An 18,904-nucleotide genomic window follows, 5' to 3' on the forward strand; every position below is an offset into this window, starting at 1 on the left:
GCATTTTTTAGTCATTTTTTCATCTTTCATCTTCCTTAACCCTACCATTGGAACAACTGATCATTTTTAGAAGAAGTTGCATGTCAGCGAACTATATAATACCAAACTGATTACTCTCAGAAGAAGCTGTATGTCAGCAAGGGAAGAGACTTCAGTCATTTTCTAGGCATTTTTTAGGCATTTTTTAGTCATTTTTTCATATTTTAGCACTGCAGTGCACAGCAAGTTCTTTGATACTGGCCAGTATTGATTAGTGCATTTATTGAATAGGTATGAATTTATGTGTGGGATTTATTGAGATTAACTTTTAAGACTACTGGTGTATTTTGAATAAATTTACATTTTATTAACTCCAAATTGCATAATTGATATGTAAAGGCGCAGGTATTATATATATTTCTCCAGAAGAAAAGAGGTTTCCCCTACGGCCCTTCAGCTGTTTAACCCTTTAGGTTTCTGTTTGAAGATGCAGAGTAGCAAGTGGGGTATTCACCTAAGCATGGCATGTGTAATGTCTCCTGGAAGTTAATCTAAGCTACTATTGTAATGCTGTCACTGCACGGACAGCATGTAACAAGACAAAGACAACTCCACATTGTAAGTAGAGCTTCAAACCTTGGGTATAGAACTGGTGAGTATCTGGCCAGCCGGTGACCAGTATCCAACAGGTACACCACCCGTGAATTCCAATTAAAGAAAACATGTATATAGTCTCACAAACAATACAAATCTTATATAATCTTAACTACATAATATATTTAAATAACGAAACAGACATCAATTAATAACTGATGTCTGATAATTACTCAAATTAATTGATGTCTGTGCGATATTTACATATTATACTGTATTATATGGTTACGATTATATAAGATTTGTATTGTTTGTATGACTATACACACGTGTTTTCCTGTATTTGTTCAGGGTAGACACTGGTGTGTAGTTCCCCAATTGGTTGTTGTATATGTTATGGCCAGAACCCGAAGTCTGGCCACTTCGTGCTCTGAGCATACTTACAAACACAGAAAGCAAAAAAAAAAAAAAAAATAACACCAGCTTTAACACACTGCAAGAAAAAGGTAGTATGATGCAATTAAAAAGGTAAGTTTGCATTTTCACCCAGATTGGGGAAGTACCTATTGACAGTGCTGGTTTCCGAGGAAATGTACACTTCTAGTTTAATACTTTCACAAATTTGCTTTTGTATTCTTATTATATCACTGTGTGGAGATTCAAACACAAAACAGTGCAGGAAAACAGTAAAGACCTACCCATTATCAAAAGCATAGTCCCAAACGTTTTCACCATCTTTATTCACTAAGCACTTTGGTCCTTTATTTATTGCGACTGCAGAAATAATAAAACAATAGCCAGCGCCAACAAATCCTATAGCGGCAAAGATGATGGAAGAGAAACTCTGAAAGAGAAAAAACAAAAATCGATATGTAAAGGGTACATCATGACCATAGGGGAATACCCACCCTAAATAGCCCCCTCCTGCAGCCACTCAATAAGGGAAACCTGGGAATGCTAACCCTACAGTCATTTCCGACATATACACAGGCCCTTCATTTATGTGCCATGCTGATAAAATGCGTATTCACAGTTTGTTTTCTATTTTATGCACCAAAAACCTTTGAAACTCAATTCCCCTGAACTGCACGTATTTTAATTTAAAAAAACAAACAAACAAACAACTGAAATTGTGAATTGGCACAATTATCTGAATTATGTTAAATATTTAGCAAAACATGCTGGGAATCTGGCACCAGAGCCAGTTGTACACTTTTTGCTGCCTGAGGCAAACTTGTAAGCATGTGCCCCCTCCCCCCTCGATTTGGAATGATCGCACAGCACCCGACAATTTACTCGACTTCATTTAATGTTCTAACATGACATGCTGCAGCTCAACACAATAGCACACTGGCTGACTGTGAGTCTGTGACAAACAAACTGCTCACCCTCAGCCACTCCATTCCTCCTCAGTCAGGACAGCAGTTTCACCTCCTCCCTTCTGCTGGGCAAGTAAAAATGAAACAGTGCTGCTCTCCTGCCTCCCCCCTACTCACTCACTGTCAGACTCCTTACACAGCACAATAAGCTGCTTTTCCCCAATGATGACCTCTTAACCTCGCTCTCCTCTCGCTTCTCCTCCTACTCTGGCTGCATGCTGTAAGTGTAAACACAATACAAATATGCTGCCCCTGTAATCTCTGCACCTGATGCAAACGTTTCACCTTGCTTCATGGGAGAACCAGCCCTGTCTGGCACATCTCCATACACTTAGGGATTTTTCACACTATGGGCTTGATTCACAATCACAGCAGTTTTCACGCGAGCTGCCGTGCGCAATGGTTTGCACGCGAACAGCGTTACTTCGCGTGATAAGCAAAGGTTTGCATGCGATCACATGCGCTTTCCATGTGATGGCAGTTATCACACTTTAGTGAATAAAGCCCTATGAGTGTTTGCTGATTTTTTTAAGCACTGGCGATTTTGCGAATCGCCCTAAAAGCGTTTGTGTAATGATTTCCTATGACAGTGTTCACATGTAAGCATTTCGATTTTCTTTAAATCGCAAATGCGCTACATGTACCATCTTTCTGAGCGTTTTGGCTCATCCCCATCTCGCTCTCCCCCATCACCACATGCTCTACCTCCACCTCCTTCTACTCCTTGTCCCCCTTCTGTTTCCCCGCACCCTCTCCCCTTCTGCCCTTAGACTCCCTTTTGGCCCTCAACCCCCATGCACCTCCCTTCCCCCCCCAAACTCTACCCACACACCCCCTTGGCATAACCTTATTCCGATCCATCCTACCCCTAGGCATTCGCTCCGTGTTTCCTGTGGCCTCTGGAATGCCAGGTCCACCCGCAATTAGCTGCTCTCTGGAAATCGCTACCTCCAGCCACCAGACTCGCCCCCACTTAATACCTTCTCACAAGATCTCAAGACTCACCCTTTCATGCTCACATACCCCCCTACACCAGCACCATAATATGTTCTGTTAGACACCCTCTCAACAGATACACCTATTGTCTCCACCCCCACCCTTTAGATTGTAAGCCTCTGGCAGGGCCATCTCCCTTAGTGTTTCCAGCTTGATTATGCAATTTTACTGACAATCACCCCTCTTGTGGACTAGAACAGGCTCTATTTTGACCTATGACACTGTATTATCAAATCATTTGCATGATCTTGTTTTGTTGTGAGTTTCCTGTATGTCCTACCTTGTATGTTAACCCTTTTATCTATTGTGCAGCGCTGCGTAATATGTTGGCGCTATATAAATACAATAAATAATAATAATAATAATGGAAGGTATAGGGAAATCGCAAAGCGCTTGAAAAAGTTCTTTGTATAGCGATTTCCTGAGCACTTTTGTTAATAAACTAGTGGACCTAAGCCCATTTAAAAACGGGCTCTAGGTCTTTTTTATTTAACGCCGCCACGTCACTGCGCATGCGCACCCCCCCTGCCACACACCCCGCCCACCCACCTCGCTCCCTGGTCCCGTCCAGCTGTTCGTTACTGCGCACGTGTGCAGTAACAAAATAACAGGGACACAGGGACAGCTGCTGGATGCAGCGACAGTAGGGGATTATTATAGAGGATACATTGTATTTATTCATTTCCCGGGTTAAAGAGTTCACTTCCTGACTGAGGTGAGGAAGTGAAAAAAATCATTGCTGAGCAAAAACGCTTAGAAAAGCTGGGAAAAGTGCTTTAAAAAAAGCTTAATAAATTGCTCAGCAGCCAGTGTGATAGCACTGGCGAATTATAATGTGAACAAGGCCTTAAAGGGAGTCTGAAGGCTAAATAAAAAAACAGATACTTACCTAAGGAGGGGAAAGGCACTGGGACTTATAGAGCCTTCCCATTCTTCTCCTGGTCCCGTCGTTCCTGTGCTGGCTCCCCCGTTAGCAGTCTCCGACCAATTGGTGACCTATGTTACTAGGGCAACGTACTTTATGCTATTTGTATAGAGAGCGTTATACTGACAATGCTTGCATAACTTAGGAAACGCTGGTCACACTAAGGGCTTCATTCACTAAACCGTGATAACTCATATCACGGCCGTTTTCGCGTGCATTTTCGCACGATTGCGAATTATCATGCGCAATCATGAATTATCACGCACAATCGCAAATTTTCACGCAATTACATTTAATTCGAGATTGTGCGCAAAATGCATGCAAAAACGATTGTGATATGAGTTATCACTGTTTAGTGAATCAAGTCCTAATTGTGCAATGTGAGTTGTAGTCACCGAAAGTATTAAAGGCACAGGATTAGCAGAACAGCGGGGCATCCAAGGCCGAGCTGAGGCAGAGGCGAGAGAGGCTCCAGCCTCAGGGTGCAGTGTGTGTGTGTGTGTGTGTGGGGAGGGAGGGGGGGGGAAGGCGCACAACTCACTCAGCCATCATTTCCCTTTTGTGTTTGAAGCAGAGATAAATAAGAAAAGGGGATACACGGCAGTGACTGCAAGCCAGATAACTAGAGACGAAGGTGTGTGTGTGTGGGGGGGGGGTTTGGAGCCAGGGCCGGACTGGGACACTGGGGGCCCACCACAGAAATTTCAACCTGGGGCCCACACATAACCCCCCCCCCCCCCGCAGACACCAGTGATGTGCACCAACGCCTCCCAACAACCCCCCCCCCCCCCCCGGTGACACCCGTGATGTGCGCCTATGGCTTCAGCTTGAAGTCGCAAAGAACACCCAACACTGACAGCCCCTGTGTCAGGATGGCTTCCCTGCATCTATTTCAGGCTAGTGGCTGCTCTCATGGCAGGGTCATTCCAGTGTGAGCTGCCACATTACAGCACAATTCTCACCTCACTCCCCTGGCCTTGGCTGACTGCTTCTACTGATACACATCACGCTGGAGTCTTTGAGCTTTGCCGCCCCAGCCCAGCATCACATGGGGGGGCGGAGCCACCATAGCACAGTCAGCCTGCAGCAGCCTCTCAGCCAAGGGCGTAGCAATAGGGGTTGCAGAGGTTGCGACCGCATCGGGCCCTTAGGGTAAAGGGTCCCCGAAGGGCCCTCCCTCAACTACAGTATTACCTCTCTATTGGTCCTGTGCTCATAATAATCACTTCTATAGATACTTTGAATAGTGGTAATCATTAACAGACTGTTCCGCATCCCCTTCTTGCACCTCTGACACTGTGGTTGCCATTGGCAGGGATTGCTATGTATAGAGTGCTTGCAGGTAATCAGTAACAAGCTGTTCCCCATCCCCTTCTTGCACCTCTGACACTGTGGTTGCCATTGGCAGGTTTTGGTGCATCGTATCAATTGTTATGTATAGAGTGCTTGGGGGGCCCCATTGTAAAATTTGCATCGGAGCCTACAGCTCCTTAGCTACGCCACTGCTCTCAGCATGAGTGATTACTGCACTGAGAGGAGAGTTTTTGTGCTGCAGGCAGCGATTGGAGCTCTGTCAGATGAGGAGGGGGGGGGGGGGGCACCAGAGACCTGGAGGTGGGGCCCACCGAGGGACTTACAGTCCAATAGTAAAAATTGTCAGCTAACTTCTTGTGGATACTGATAGCTCAATAAAGAGTGTTTTCCTGGAACATTTGGTGTACTGATATATTGGAGAAAGACATAGTAAAAATCTGACATGTTTTGGACAAGCCCATCCCCTCATGGTAGGTTCTCAGGTAGTTCTTTATTTACAGAAGAACTTACTGAATGGCAGTTGCTCATTCCAACTGCCAAAATAGTGTGTGAACGTAGCAAAGCTGGCTTTGTATAGGTTCTTTCAGAATTCCCCATGAGGAGATTGACTTGTCCAAAATCTATCAGATGTGTCAGCTTTTTTACTACCTACTGTAATTGATGGGGTGCTTGAAAAAAGGGTGCCAGGAAAAAAGGGCCCGGTTGAATAACAAATTGGCGGCAATGGATAACAAAATCTTAAAAATGATAAACATAGTTTACAAAATTGGTTAAAGATAAATACCGTTTTAAAACAGGCGGGAGATAAAAAAACAAAAAGATATTAACGTTAAAAATCGTTACGTAATTCAACAATACAGCTTAACCCAAACCTACTTTCCCACAGAACCCTCCCCTGGTGGTGCCTAAACCTAACCACTACCCTGGTGGTACCTAACCCTAACCACCCCCCTGGTGGTACCTAACCCTAACCACCCCCCCTTCCCAGTGCTTCCTAACCCTATCCACCTCCCAGTGGTGCCTAGCCGTAACCCCCCCGTGGTGTCTAACCCTAACCACCCCCTTGGCGATGCCTATCCCCCCAGGTGATGCCTAACCCCAACCACCCCCTGTTAACAGTGTGATTAGCTCACTGTGAGCTAATCACACTGATCACAGCTCGTTCCGAAGAAAAAACGTCTCTGGTCCTTGAGGGGCCAAAGATGCCAAGTAAGGAAGTGGTTAATTTGCAAATCCTGCTATTCATATGTTATCTGATCTGGTTTTCAAAAATAAGTGTTTCATGATTAGTTCTCATTCACTTTAGACAAAACTGTAAATGATCAGTTTGGAACACAATATAAATAGTTGACATTTGTAAGGTAGCTGTATATACTTACTGCAAACCTCCTGCCACAGCTTTCATTGCCACAACATCCACAGCAGTCATTTTTCTTCATGCCTAAGAATACCAGCGCAGGAAATATCATCTACGTACATACAAAAGAACCACAATCAATTTATCAGTAGTAAATAATCTAGTGTAATGATAATCTTATAAGCTACATACTCTGTACAGCACTGTGGAAGATGTCAGCACTATATAAAAACTAAATAATAGTCAAGTACATTTCTGGGTAAAAGCAAATGTCCTTCAGCAGACAGTAATGTAATGTACAGTAAATACTCGAGTATAAGTCTAGAAATGTAGGTCTGACTCACTAAATAAAAGGTATACAAACACTCCACTAAGAAAAGTAGGATTGGGTATATGACTGCAAAACACTGAGACTAGGAAACCGGTCTCCTAAAAAGCCCTACCTAAAATATAACTTTTATTCAGTTGTAATAAAATAAAATATACACGGGCCATACAACCACCACCAAAACATATAATGTGAGGGGGTGATATAACAATCCCTTAACCGGAGGACTATGGAAACTGCTCCTGAACAATATATCAGAGCACTTATATATGTATAAATAGTGAGGATGTAAGGAGAAACAGCCCTAATCGGCAGTCATCCAATTACCGATCAAATAATCAATAATTAGTTATAGTCCATCTGGTACTAAGCACATATTGGTCTAGTAATTACATCGCAGTGCACATATCTAGAGTTATGGAGAAATGTAGGATATATCTGTGCTAACGCGATATTACCCCAATAATGCGCCCAATCACCCCCTTAAACAAAAACATCACCACTCATAATTCGACATGTTTCGACATAAATATAATATATTATATAACCCCCCTCACATTATGTTTTGGTGGTGGTTGTATATTTTATTTTATTACAACTGAATAAAAGTTATATTTTAGGTAGTACCAATACCATTTAGGAAGGGCTTATTAGAAGACTGGTTTCCTAGTCTCAGTGTTTTTCTGCTCACTAAATAAAGGTATGGGGGTCGACTTATACACAAGTCACGGGCAGCACTGAGCACAGTGAGTAATGTGTGTACTAACAGAGACATTCCCATTTACAGCAATTTACCCAGTGGTAAGTGACACATTATTGATAATGGAAATGCCAAGAAAGCACAGGTCTGAAAGTCCTGGCCACAACAATTAACAGGGAAAGGGGAAGTGGGGAAATTCTGGGCTGCAGGAAGTGGAGTGAATAATTGCTGCACTTGGGGGCCTGGATGAATTATTGGCTAGTGGAAATGGGTCCTGAGAGTAAGCTGTCAGAAAGTGCAGAAGCTCCAGCTTCCAGAGACAGATAAGCTGTTCTTCGTTGTTGATATAAGTACTTTATATGTTATTTATATGTTATTCAGAAAAAAATGGTAGCCTAAGATGAGTAGGACTGGGATGAGGATGGGTTTCTAAATGCCTAGTCTTGCCCAAAACAGTCAGTCATGGCAGAAGAGCAGGATACAGGTAACATTCTTCATAATGCTGCATCTGCCAATCAGCAGGACAGGAAGCACTGTTTCTCTTATGAGAAAAAAGAAACAAATCTGAACCTATGTTCTTCTTATTTGCGCTAGCGTTGTTTTACTATATCAGTGTGTCAACACCTGGGGCTGTTTTCAGTGTAATACGCAGGGATCCACCACTTTTAGAGCCAGTGCACACCAAAAACCGCTAGCGTAATCGCAAACACTCAGCACATCTTGAAGTGATTTTTCAGAGCAATTCTAGGCATTTGCCTAGAGATTTCTAATCATGCCTAGCGATTTTTTTTGTTACAGTAGAGCTGTAACAGAACAGCTTCTGTAACAAAAATGTTTGGAAAAATCACTCTGATCTAGCTATTTTCAGAGCGATTTTCCACTTAACATTGAGGTGAATCGCCTCAGAAAAGCCCAGAAATGATGCAGGACCCACGTTTGCGTTTGGGAGAAAATCACATCGCTCTGGTGTGATCCATCCCATTCAAATACATTAGCCAAGTGCTTTTCAAAGCACTAGCGTTTTTAAAAGCACTCATAAGCGCTCTTGATGTGCACCAGCCCTTACTCTTCTACCAGTCCATAACCTTGACAATTGGAAGATGAAAAGAAAAAATACATATACAGTCATGTGAAAAAAAATTGATGAAAAAATACATATACAGTCAGGTGAAAAAACAGTAAGTACACACCATGTTTGACTTTCTCAATGTCTTTCAACGTGCAGATATTTGATCTTTATTCCAAAAGTTAACATAGATAAAGTCGATATCTATAAGTATCACAGACGGTTTACATTTTGTTGTTGTGTAATTTAAAGAGAACCCGAGGTGGGGTTCTGACAATGCTAGCTGCACACAGAGGCTGGGTCTGCCTATACAGCCCAGCCTCTGTTGCTATCCAGATCCCCCTTAACCTCTTGAGGACCCTGGGCTTAAACCCCCCTAGTGACCAGGTCATTTTGTTCAAAATTGGCCACTACAGCTTTAAGGCCAAGCTGCAGGACCGCACAACACAGCACACTAATGATCCCCCCCTCCTTTTGTCCCCACCAACATAGCTCTCTATTGGTGGGGTCTGATCGCCCCTGCAGTGTTTGTTTTTTTAAATATAAATATTTATGTAATTTTTTTTTTATTAAATTTGTGTATTTTTTTAAATATTTTATTCCCTCCATCCCTCCCACCCCCCAGGCAGCCAATAACGGCGATCGGCTGTCATAGGCTTCAGTCTATGAGAGCCGATCGCTCTCTCGTCCTCCAGGGGGACAGCCGTGTCACACGGCTGTCCCCAGTACAGCGCTGCTGCAGATCGCAGCGCTGTACAATACAATTAAGCGGCGGTTTCGCCGTTACAGTCTCCAGAGCGGCAATCGCCGCTCGGAGACTGAAGGCAGAGCTCCGCTCCGCCCACCAAGCAGGAGATGCGCGCGCATCCTGCGCGCGATCTCCTGCAAATGCAAGCCCCAGGACTTTCCGCCAATCGGCGTTAGGCGGTTCTGGGGCTGCCGCCGCGGCCACGCCTACCGGCGTGTAGCCGTCGGCAAGTGGTTAAGTTCCCCCTGTGCTCTTCCTACATTGATCATCATCTAAAAAATATAAAATTAGGATCAGGATCAAATGTACTAGATCAGATGGAAATGCAAAAAGCGATACAATTTATTTTCATAACTTTTCATAACTTTTTTTTTCCTGTAACTTGCCAAAATGTGTCAAGCAAGGGTCAAGTCAAAGCAGGAGAATATTAACGTGTATGCATATCAATACTGCTCACAGCATGTTTTGTATTGACGTGTATAACCGTCAATACCCCTAGGGAGGTTAAAGAGGAACTGCAGTGAAAATAACATAATAATAAAATTGCTTATTTTTTCACTATATTCATCATTTATAAATGACTTAGTCAGTGTTTGCCCATTGTCAAATCTCTCCTCTCCCTGATTTACATCTTTAATTCTGACAGGTGATCTCTGCTGAAATTTTGTTTCTGAGAGTCCTCTGCACAGAGAGGAGATGCTTGCTTGACAGTTGGAAACAACCGCTATTTCCCACAATGCAATGAGGTTCACAGACAGAAAACTGTCATGGCCATAGTCAGGGCTGTGAAGTTGGAACAAAAAAAATCCAACTCCGAAACCTCAGTTTATGAAACCTTTGACTCCACGTGCCCAAAATTGCTCCTACTCCGACTCCACAGCCCTGGCCATGGCCCTGACATCACACTGTTGGAGGGGTTTTGCCACAATATCAGCCATACTGATGACCTGTTTGGGAAAAGGTAAACATTTCTTGTGGGAAAGGGGGTATCGGCAACTGATTGGTATGAAGTTCAATACCAGGTTAAAGTCCTTCTTTAAACATTGTAAAGCTGGCCACTAACGGTCCAACTTCTAGCGAAAAATCGTTCGAGAGATCAGAAATTCTGATCGGATTGGTTGTAAATAATCTCCATTGGTGGACACAATCGATTATGAACGAGTGAAAAAAAATGTCGCCCGAATGAATTTTCGTCGAACGAAATTTTGGATTTTCTTGGTGGTCGTGATAGATAGGAAGCAATGATTGGTTAGTTGATGGTGTAGTGAACGATTTTTCGTCCGATCAGAATTTCTGATCGCTCGAACGATTTTTCGCTAGAAATTGGACAGTTAGTGGCCACCTAAAGAGAGGGTCTTGAAGGAACATGTGTTATTTAAACCTCAAAGAAATATCTTGATTTTCTCTTTGTTGCGATAGAGTGTATTGTGACAATTTCTTCACTCGTGTGAAAAATGTAATACAACCCATGTAAAAATTATTTTTCAGCGTATGAGGCTCTATCATTTTATGCTCTGTATATAAATCCCCTGATCAAGGCGGTTACCGAAATCCGAATTGGGAATTTTGTATTGTTACATGCTATTAAATCAAGAAGTTTTGAAGTAAGTGCATATATGTATGCGCAGTCTTTCAACTATAGGTGCAGTCTGCACTATTGGTTTGTCTTTCGCTTGCCCCGTATCCAGGATATCTTGGCCGATAGAGAGCCTGAATCGCATTGTGGAGCGCAAGACGTCTGATATTATTTCCGGCTGATGCATTGGGTGAAAACAGTTTGTCCCAACACGTGCGCAGACATTATGCAGTATGTTTTGGACTGAGACACGCCACATATCTGCCTATTATTTAGCGCTCGGTTCTTCTTCGTTTATTTGACTATTTACTTCAGGGGGCCTTGTGGACCGGCCCTGAGAACTTTGAGCAGCTTGTCTTATTACTGCGCCGCCTTTGCATAATTTAATATTGCTCTGTATATAAAGATAAGGAAGATAATAAATGAAAAGTAAACCTGAAATGTAACATTGTAATTATTTACTTGAAAAACAATTAGCTGGTGGCATAGTGGATAGCATTGTTGCCTTGCAGCTCTTAAGGCTCATACACACGTCCATTTTTTGCGAACGACGGGTCGACTGAACGACGGGTCCTTCAAACGACCCATCGTTCGCAAAAAACGGACGTGCGTATGAGCCTTTAGGTTCTATCTGCATGGAGTTGTACATTCTCCCTGTGTTTGTCTGGGTTTCCTCCCAAATCCTAAAAAAAATACACAAATAGATAAATAGGTCACCCCCCAAAATGCTCTTAAAGGGCTTACGAGCCCAGGCATAAAAAGTGCCGATGACGTCCTCTATGGTACAAAAAAATTTACAGGTACTGATCTTTTTTTTTTAAGCCTGGGCTCGTAAGTCCTTTAAGCTAAATACTCACCACCCGTTGGAGGATGATGGATCCAGCGACGTCCCCCTGACGAGCGTTCCAATATTCATCTACCAGCCGGCGGGTACACGCGATGGCACACAATGGGCGCAAACAGGAAGTCAAGCGATCACGGTACTTTGCGTGGAGTCGTCAAGGATATTAAAGATCTGCCATGACATTTGTTATTGCCGTGTGTCTCACGAACATCATTCGCATGATCGCCAGCCTGTACCCAAATTGCGAAGCTGTGGAAACGATTGTTCGTCACTCCCCCCAAAAAATTGCCAGCCACGGGCCTTTAGACTATGACATACACCTCAGAACATGACTGAGCATGGTAGAGATTAAAGCATGCACTCCTCTGAGGGCCAGTTAGTCACATGACTATACACTAGGTAAAATACGCCAGAAGATGTCAGAGAGCTATAAATACACAATAATCATTTGCCAGCCCTGTTGACAACATAACAGCCATAGCTGTTTCATCCTTCCTCCTCATATGTTTTTTTTTCCTCCCTCTACCCTCATAACAAATATACCTCATTTATTCCCCACCATGAGACATTTAGCTATTTATTTTCGCTTCATAGCAAGTAAAGCCATTTGCTTCCCCCATAAGTAGTGTAACAGTTCCCTAGTACACCCATAGCAAATGCTATTCAAACGCCATACTGCAGTGCAGAGCCACAGAGGGAAGCAGATCACAACAAATTACTGTTAATTATTCCAGTGTAAACGCTTTTTGGTGATCCACCCTTATATGTCCGCTCTATTTCCAATTAGCTGTCATGTGACATCACAAAACAGCTGCAGGGAACTGGCAAGAGACATGCAAGAGAAGTAGCCTGCATAGGGAAAAGTAGTGCTTTGCTGCTTGTGACCACAAGGTGGCGAAGCTTGGCTTGCCCCACTGGTGACAGAGAGTACAGGAGGTGCTGGTTATTGACATTCAGACATTGGCTGAATGCCTTATTGGCATGAAGCATGCGCATCTCATTATTGCTGAAAGGTGGTGCCCTGCGATAGGCATGTGCATTTCAACACGTATGCAACCTGGATGGTGCCAACTTGTGTATCGATGATAACTACACAGCATCTTTATAGAAAATAGATTTGGACTTTTCAGTCATTTTTCGGATAATTATTTTTCATTCAGTTTTGCTCTATTTTTGCATGGCTCTCCACAATAATTTCACATTATTCTGTTTGGTGGGTATTGCAGGTCTCCATATGATATTATGACATGGGTTTACTTAAAAATCATGGATTTAGAGACTAGGTGCACCTGAAAAATCCTGGGATGTGGCAGATCCCAGGCGGAAGTAGGGTGCTTTGGTCTGTACTGCCCATATGCATAGCCGACTAACGCAGCTCCCGGCCTTTTGGCTAGGGAGAGTGTGGAATTTTTATAACTCCGGCCGCAAGGTCGGGGCCAGCTTGCTGGCACCAGGGACTTGTCCCCTGGGGACTTCGGTTCCCACCCGGCTCCCTCTCGGGGGAGCCACCCGGACCATGTGGACACGGCTGCCACATGGCCAGGCCCTTTGGGTAACCACTGGGCACGTCGGGGGTCCTCCAATCCTTCGGGTGTCGGAGGACTCCAGGATCCTCCAACCCCTCGGGTGTTGGAGGATGCTACCCCTTGAGCCGATGGCAAAGAGGGAAGGCTCCCTTCGGGGAACACCGGAAGGGCCCTGCTGTTTTGTGGGGCCTGGGGCTACTCATGCACGTTTTGTGGGGGTGCTTTAGGGCACTCACGCTTTTTCCGTGCATGGGGCTAATAGCCTTGCTTACCCGGGACTCCTGTTGCATGCAACAGGAGCCAAGAAAGCAAAAAAAAAAAAAAAAATCAGTCCATAAATCTATGAAATGAGGTCCCCCCACCTCCTTTTTCTTATATAACTGGAATATGATGAAGATCAAGCAGCTAATATTTGAAGGGCATGAATTTACTGTCAGAAAGAGGCTACATAAATTAGGTCAACATGTTATTTGTGCTGTCCAGGAAGAAACTCAGGGAAAGACTAAACCATGAACACCAACTGTAAAGTAAGGTGGTGGAATAACAGCTAATTGGAGACAGGGCATGGGCCTACATAGAATCCACCATGAATTCTTCATCCTACCAGAGAGTGCTTAAGGATAATGTGCGACCTTGCAACATAACAATGATCTCAAACAATTTCATAAAGGGATAGCTAACCAAATAGGTGGGCTCTGGAATTACCAAAAGAATGCCTGGGTCTAAAGCATATCAAGATGTAAATCACACATGCAAGAAAAGTTCTCAAGTATAACATTATGAACAGGGAAGAGCTAAACATTTTCTTTCAGCTGATGTCAGACTGGTAAACATTGTAAGAAATATTCACGCAGCGCTCAGTAAAATGGCACATATCTTAATTTTTATGCCAAGTAAATTTTTGAAAAATCTGATCTTTCATGTTTGAGAGAATTTCCCCCAGATGCTCTAGTCTTCTCCCAAAACCTCAAAACATACTGGTGGCTTTCATATCTCCAGATTATGGCAGGGACTTTGGACTGTGGGTCCCTTGTTAAGACTAAAGTAAAGAATTAAAGAAAGTGTACACTTTTCAGGGAAAGAAATCCTTCCTTGTCTAAGTAAACAAATTGACCACCTGAGTAAAAAGTGGGTGTGTCTGGAAATGCAAAATAGTCTCTCCACAGGTCACAATTGAGCAGTGTTGCTTGCGAATTTTCGCCAAAGTAATGTTCACATCAAAAATGCTATTTTCGATTTTGAGAAAATATTTGCATAAATACATTGTATTTTATAATATGGTCAAAGGAAGCAGATTTTTCTTTCTGATGAGAAAATTACCAGAAAACAAGAAAAATCAATAATTTTTACCACAAAAATTAATAAAAAAAAAAGCACAAAAGCCATAGCGCAAAAAATGTGTGAAAAATGTCAAATTTTACATTATTTTTGCAAAAATGAATGCGGAAAGAATATTTGCATTTCTGTCATCACTGCAACTGAAGTATTTAAGAGATATATGAAGATGCACACGACACCCAATAAGTTCTGCCTCCAAACGTGAAAATGACAGAGGAGCGTGAGTTTAGCGAATGGCGTATCCCCCTTTATTTGCTCGTTGGCAAAATAAATACAGACATACTACAGCCAAAATTACACAGCAAAACATTTCAGTGAGTCCTCCGTGCCCTGATGAATGAGGATACTTCAAAACGCCGTAATTGTGGTTGTGCTATGTTGAGCCCATACAAGGGTGTAACTACAGATCATGGAGGCCGATGTCTTGAATTCTTAGCATGCTGCCATAAGAAGAACTTACTGTATATTGAATCAGTATTTATTGATAACAAGTTCTCACCACATTTTTGTGCTTGAATGCTGATGCTCAGCTGCCAAATTTCTAACCTTATCATATAACACAAGAAAGGGTTGCACATTTTTGTCACAAAATGGCAGAACTAAAAACAGTTTAGGTTTCCTGGATCATTTGCCTTTTAATTGTTCTCCATTCTTATAAAAAAAAAAAAAAAAAAAAAAAGAAGAAAAGAAAAACATTGTGGCCCTTATTCAATTCACAAGTTTTCTCCTAGGAGATAAACGTTCAGCTTTTAGCACTCTGCAATTGAAAGTGAAAAAAGATAACTTCACTATGGTCTGCAGAGTAAGCAAGTACCAGCCAAAACACCTGACTGCCATGTAATGCCTTCAGGTAGGTCCAGATATGACTAAAACTATGCAGGTGTTTGCACATGTAAGCACAACACACAGCTAATTCACCAGCCTCTCAGCAATCCTCACTATGGTCCAATAACAACCAGGAGACTTGCAAACTCTTTCCACCCTCTAGTAAGTGGTTATAGCAGTTATAGCAGTCCAGGCCAAGTTTGCAGGGATCATGTATGTTCTTCAATGATCTTTAGTCCTTAAAACATCAGGTTCACAATCTCAATGGTCTCTAATCGGTTCACTGCATTTTGTAGTCCTACTTAGGGGGTTTCATATACTTTTCTCTTTTACCCCATTGTGATAATATATTCTGGACATTGTGGTAAAAATGTAGAATTATATTGGGAATTACTCACCAAAACTCCAGATCCCAAGAGTCCGCCAAGATAAAAGACTTCATCTGATATATATTCTGTTTTTTCTGCGACTTTTCCAGCTGGGAAAAATAATAAGATATTGGCCAGCAGACATAGGATAGCCAATGGAATTAAGGTAATCCCAAGGCATTTTGCACATTTTCCCATGCACATCTTTGAGCACTGCAGGTAACTGTTCTTTAGAAGAAATAATCGATGTTCACTTTTGCGATAGACAGTCCAGTGCAACGTTACACACTTGATGTGTGCTACTGTCTGTCGTTTTATGGCATCCTGGCAATTTATATGTCCTCTGGGGAGCGGATAAACCTTATGAGATAATGCCCAGCAATAATTTGTCATGACAACTAATAACCCCTGTTAATATTCTACTCAACCACCCAGAACACTCATTTCTTTCTTCTTCCTACAAGGTGAATCCATAGTGCTTCCTCCAAACCCGCACAATGGTATTTGTGTTGTAATCATCAAACTGCAAACTCCTCATCGTTCTGTAAATATTGAAAACTTCCAGAGGAAATTCCATGTATAAAAACAACAGGAATACTGTTATGGCAATCCTCTGTTTCATGTAATCCTGAGATAGACTTGAATGAGTTTTCAATGGCAATTTGAAGTCTTTTTACTTTCCTGTATAAAGCTCCAGGCCCACAAACACTCAGAGCTGGTAACTCAATAATGATGGTTGAGGTGAGAACGTCTGATTATGGTCTGACAAGTTTTATTTCTCTGGTCCTACATTCCCCTCCCCCAGTAAGACCCTCAGTGCCTGCTTCCCTTAAGCAGGCCATACACTGGCTCGATTCACGGCCGTTTCGACAGCAGATCCGATCCTGGGATCGGATCTGCTGCCAATCGCTTGCGCCAAACGCACCCGCCGATCCGATTCCCTCCCGAAATCGGATCGGACCGTCGATCGCGCCGTGCGGGAAATTACCCTCGATCGCCCGGCGGTAGGAGCGCGTCGCTTGCGGCGTACGATTCGGGCCCGATCCGAGCATGTATACATTACCTGAAGCTGGCTCCGGGGTCCTCTTCTCCTCGCTGCACCGCATTTCCGCATCTCCCAGTGTACGCTTATACTTCCTGTGTCACTCCGGTGACCAGGAAGTTGAAATAGAGGGCGCTCTATTTGAACTTCCTGGTCACGGAGTAACACAGGAAGCGCCGGGATGGAGCAAGAACAGCAGTGCGGTGCAGTGCGGAGAAGACGCCCGGGAGCCAGCCTCAGGTAATGTATACGGGGGGGGGACAGGCGGCAGGAGCAGCTGAACAGATTGTGATCGGTTTCAGGCTGAAATCGATTCACAATCTGTTTGCAGTAAAGGCAGCCATACGATCCCTATCTGATCAGATTCGATCAGATAGGGATCTGTCAGCTGGTCGATCTAATGGCACATCGACCAGTGTATGGCCACCTTTAAAGTAGCCACTGTAGAAGTTGTTTGTATAGCCACTGCTGCCCTCCCCAGGTCTCCACACTGCACAGTGTAATCAGTTTGGAAGGATAGGAAGTACAGATTGTTTTCTTAAAACAGAAGATATTTGCAATAATTTAACTTTAAGTGTGCGACTGTGGTCTCCCACAATGCATCACTACTGAATATGCAAATTATCTCTTTATGAACCTGGAGCCAGGCTTACATCCAGAACCGCTGGTGTATAGCAAGCCTGTAGCTTATAAAATTTACAGAAGCCACATCAACCCCACATCAGTGATGAGCACCAGATGAAATACGAATGGGTTTTATTTGGATTTCATCCGGATAATTAGTGCACCTTAGCGTGTGTGTCGGGGGGGTGTTTAAACTTACCCAGAAGCCCACTTCTTTAACCCGTCCCTCGGCGGGTCCCACGATGCGTTTCAAGTCGCATCACGTGACTACAAACACTTCCTCCTTAAGGTTTGACGGAGGAAGCGTAGTAGTCACGTGACATGGCTTGGAGCGCAGCGTGGGACGCGCCGTGGGACGGGTTAAAGAAGACGGCTTCTGGGTAAGTTTAAACCCCCCGCGACACACACGCTCAGCTGTACTAATTATCCGGATAAAATCCGAATAAAACCCATTCGGATTTCATCCAGATTGGATCCAGAGCTCATCACTGCCCCACATGCAGACAGCCCGTTTCGGACTGTTGGACCTCCTCAGGGATTGATATGCCAGTCGATCTCTGCGCCAAAGTGACCTGATCTGCTAATCCTTTGCACCTGATCTGCTGCTCCAGAATATGACTTTAGGTATTTGAAGTACAGTAAGTATAAATGACAGACACATCTAGCATACAAAGGTTCATAAGGTCATGAAGAATCGGAGTAGACTAAGCGAAGGAGGAGGAAGAGGAGGATGTTTAAATGTTGGGGTGTGCTTACTTTTCTACACTTAAAATTCACAGCTAGGTATATTTAACATATTCAGTGCATTACAAAATGTAAATGATGAATGATTTAAATATCTTTTAATTAAACTGTGTTCAAAAGAGTGTTTAACCACTTAAGGACCACGGGCTTAAACCCCCCCTAATGACCAGGCCATTTTTTACTAATTAGGTCACTGCAGCTTTAAGGCCTTGCTGCAAGGCCTCACAACTCAGCACACAAGTGATTTCCCCCCCCCCCCTTTTTTTCTGCCCACCAACACAGCTTTCTTTTGGTGGGCTGTGATCGCTCCCTCATTTATTTATTATTTACAAATATTTATGTGCTTATTTTTGCAATATATATTACTATCTATTTTATTATTTTTTAAACCCCCCCTTCCTCTCCCCCCCCCACCCGCCAGCCAATCAGCGCAATCACCTGTCATAGGCTTCAGCCTATGACAGCGGATCCCTTCCCTGCCTCCAGAGGGGACAGCCGTGTCACACAGCTGTCCCCAGTACAGCGCTGCCGTAGATCGCAGCGCTGTACACAGTAAACAGACAGCGTTTTCGCCGTCTAACAGTCTCCTAGCAGCGATTCATCTCCTAGAGCTCCATCATTCAAGCGGACA

The 18,904-nt window shown here is 43.4% G+C and overlaps 1 protein-coding gene across 2 annotated transcripts in view; it reads right to left on the reverse strand.

Moving 5' to 3' along the window:
* Nucleotides 1–18,904, reverse strand: part of LOC137571518 (transmembrane 4 L6 family member 4-like) — a 36,951-nt gene that overhangs the window by 11,423 nt on the left and 6,624 nt on the right. The window contains exons 1-3 of one of the 2 annotated variants that reach the window (XM_068280743.1): nucleotides 15,894–16,162; nucleotides 6,567–6,656; nucleotides 1,272–1,417 (exon numbers count right to left, since the gene is read on the reverse strand). In XM_068280743.1, coding sequence (XP_068136844.1) covers nucleotides 1,272–1,417; nucleotides 6,567–6,656; nucleotides 15,894–16,067 — 410 coding nt within the window. In that variant the 5' untranslated portion in view covers nucleotides 16,068–16,162. Of the gene's footprint in view, nucleotides 1–1,271; nucleotides 1,418–6,566; nucleotides 6,657–15,893; nucleotides 16,163–18,904 lie in introns of those variants that run through there. The other variant, XM_068280744.1, reaches the window with a different exon arrangement.

The sequence above is a fragment of the Hyperolius riggenbachi genome, chromosome 4 (genome assembly GCF_040937935.1).
Source record: "Hyperolius riggenbachi isolate aHypRig1 chromosome 4, aHypRig1.pri, whole genome shotgun sequence".
NCBI lineage: Eukaryota > Metazoa > Chordata > Amphibia > Anura > Hyperoliidae > Hyperolius > Hyperolius riggenbachi.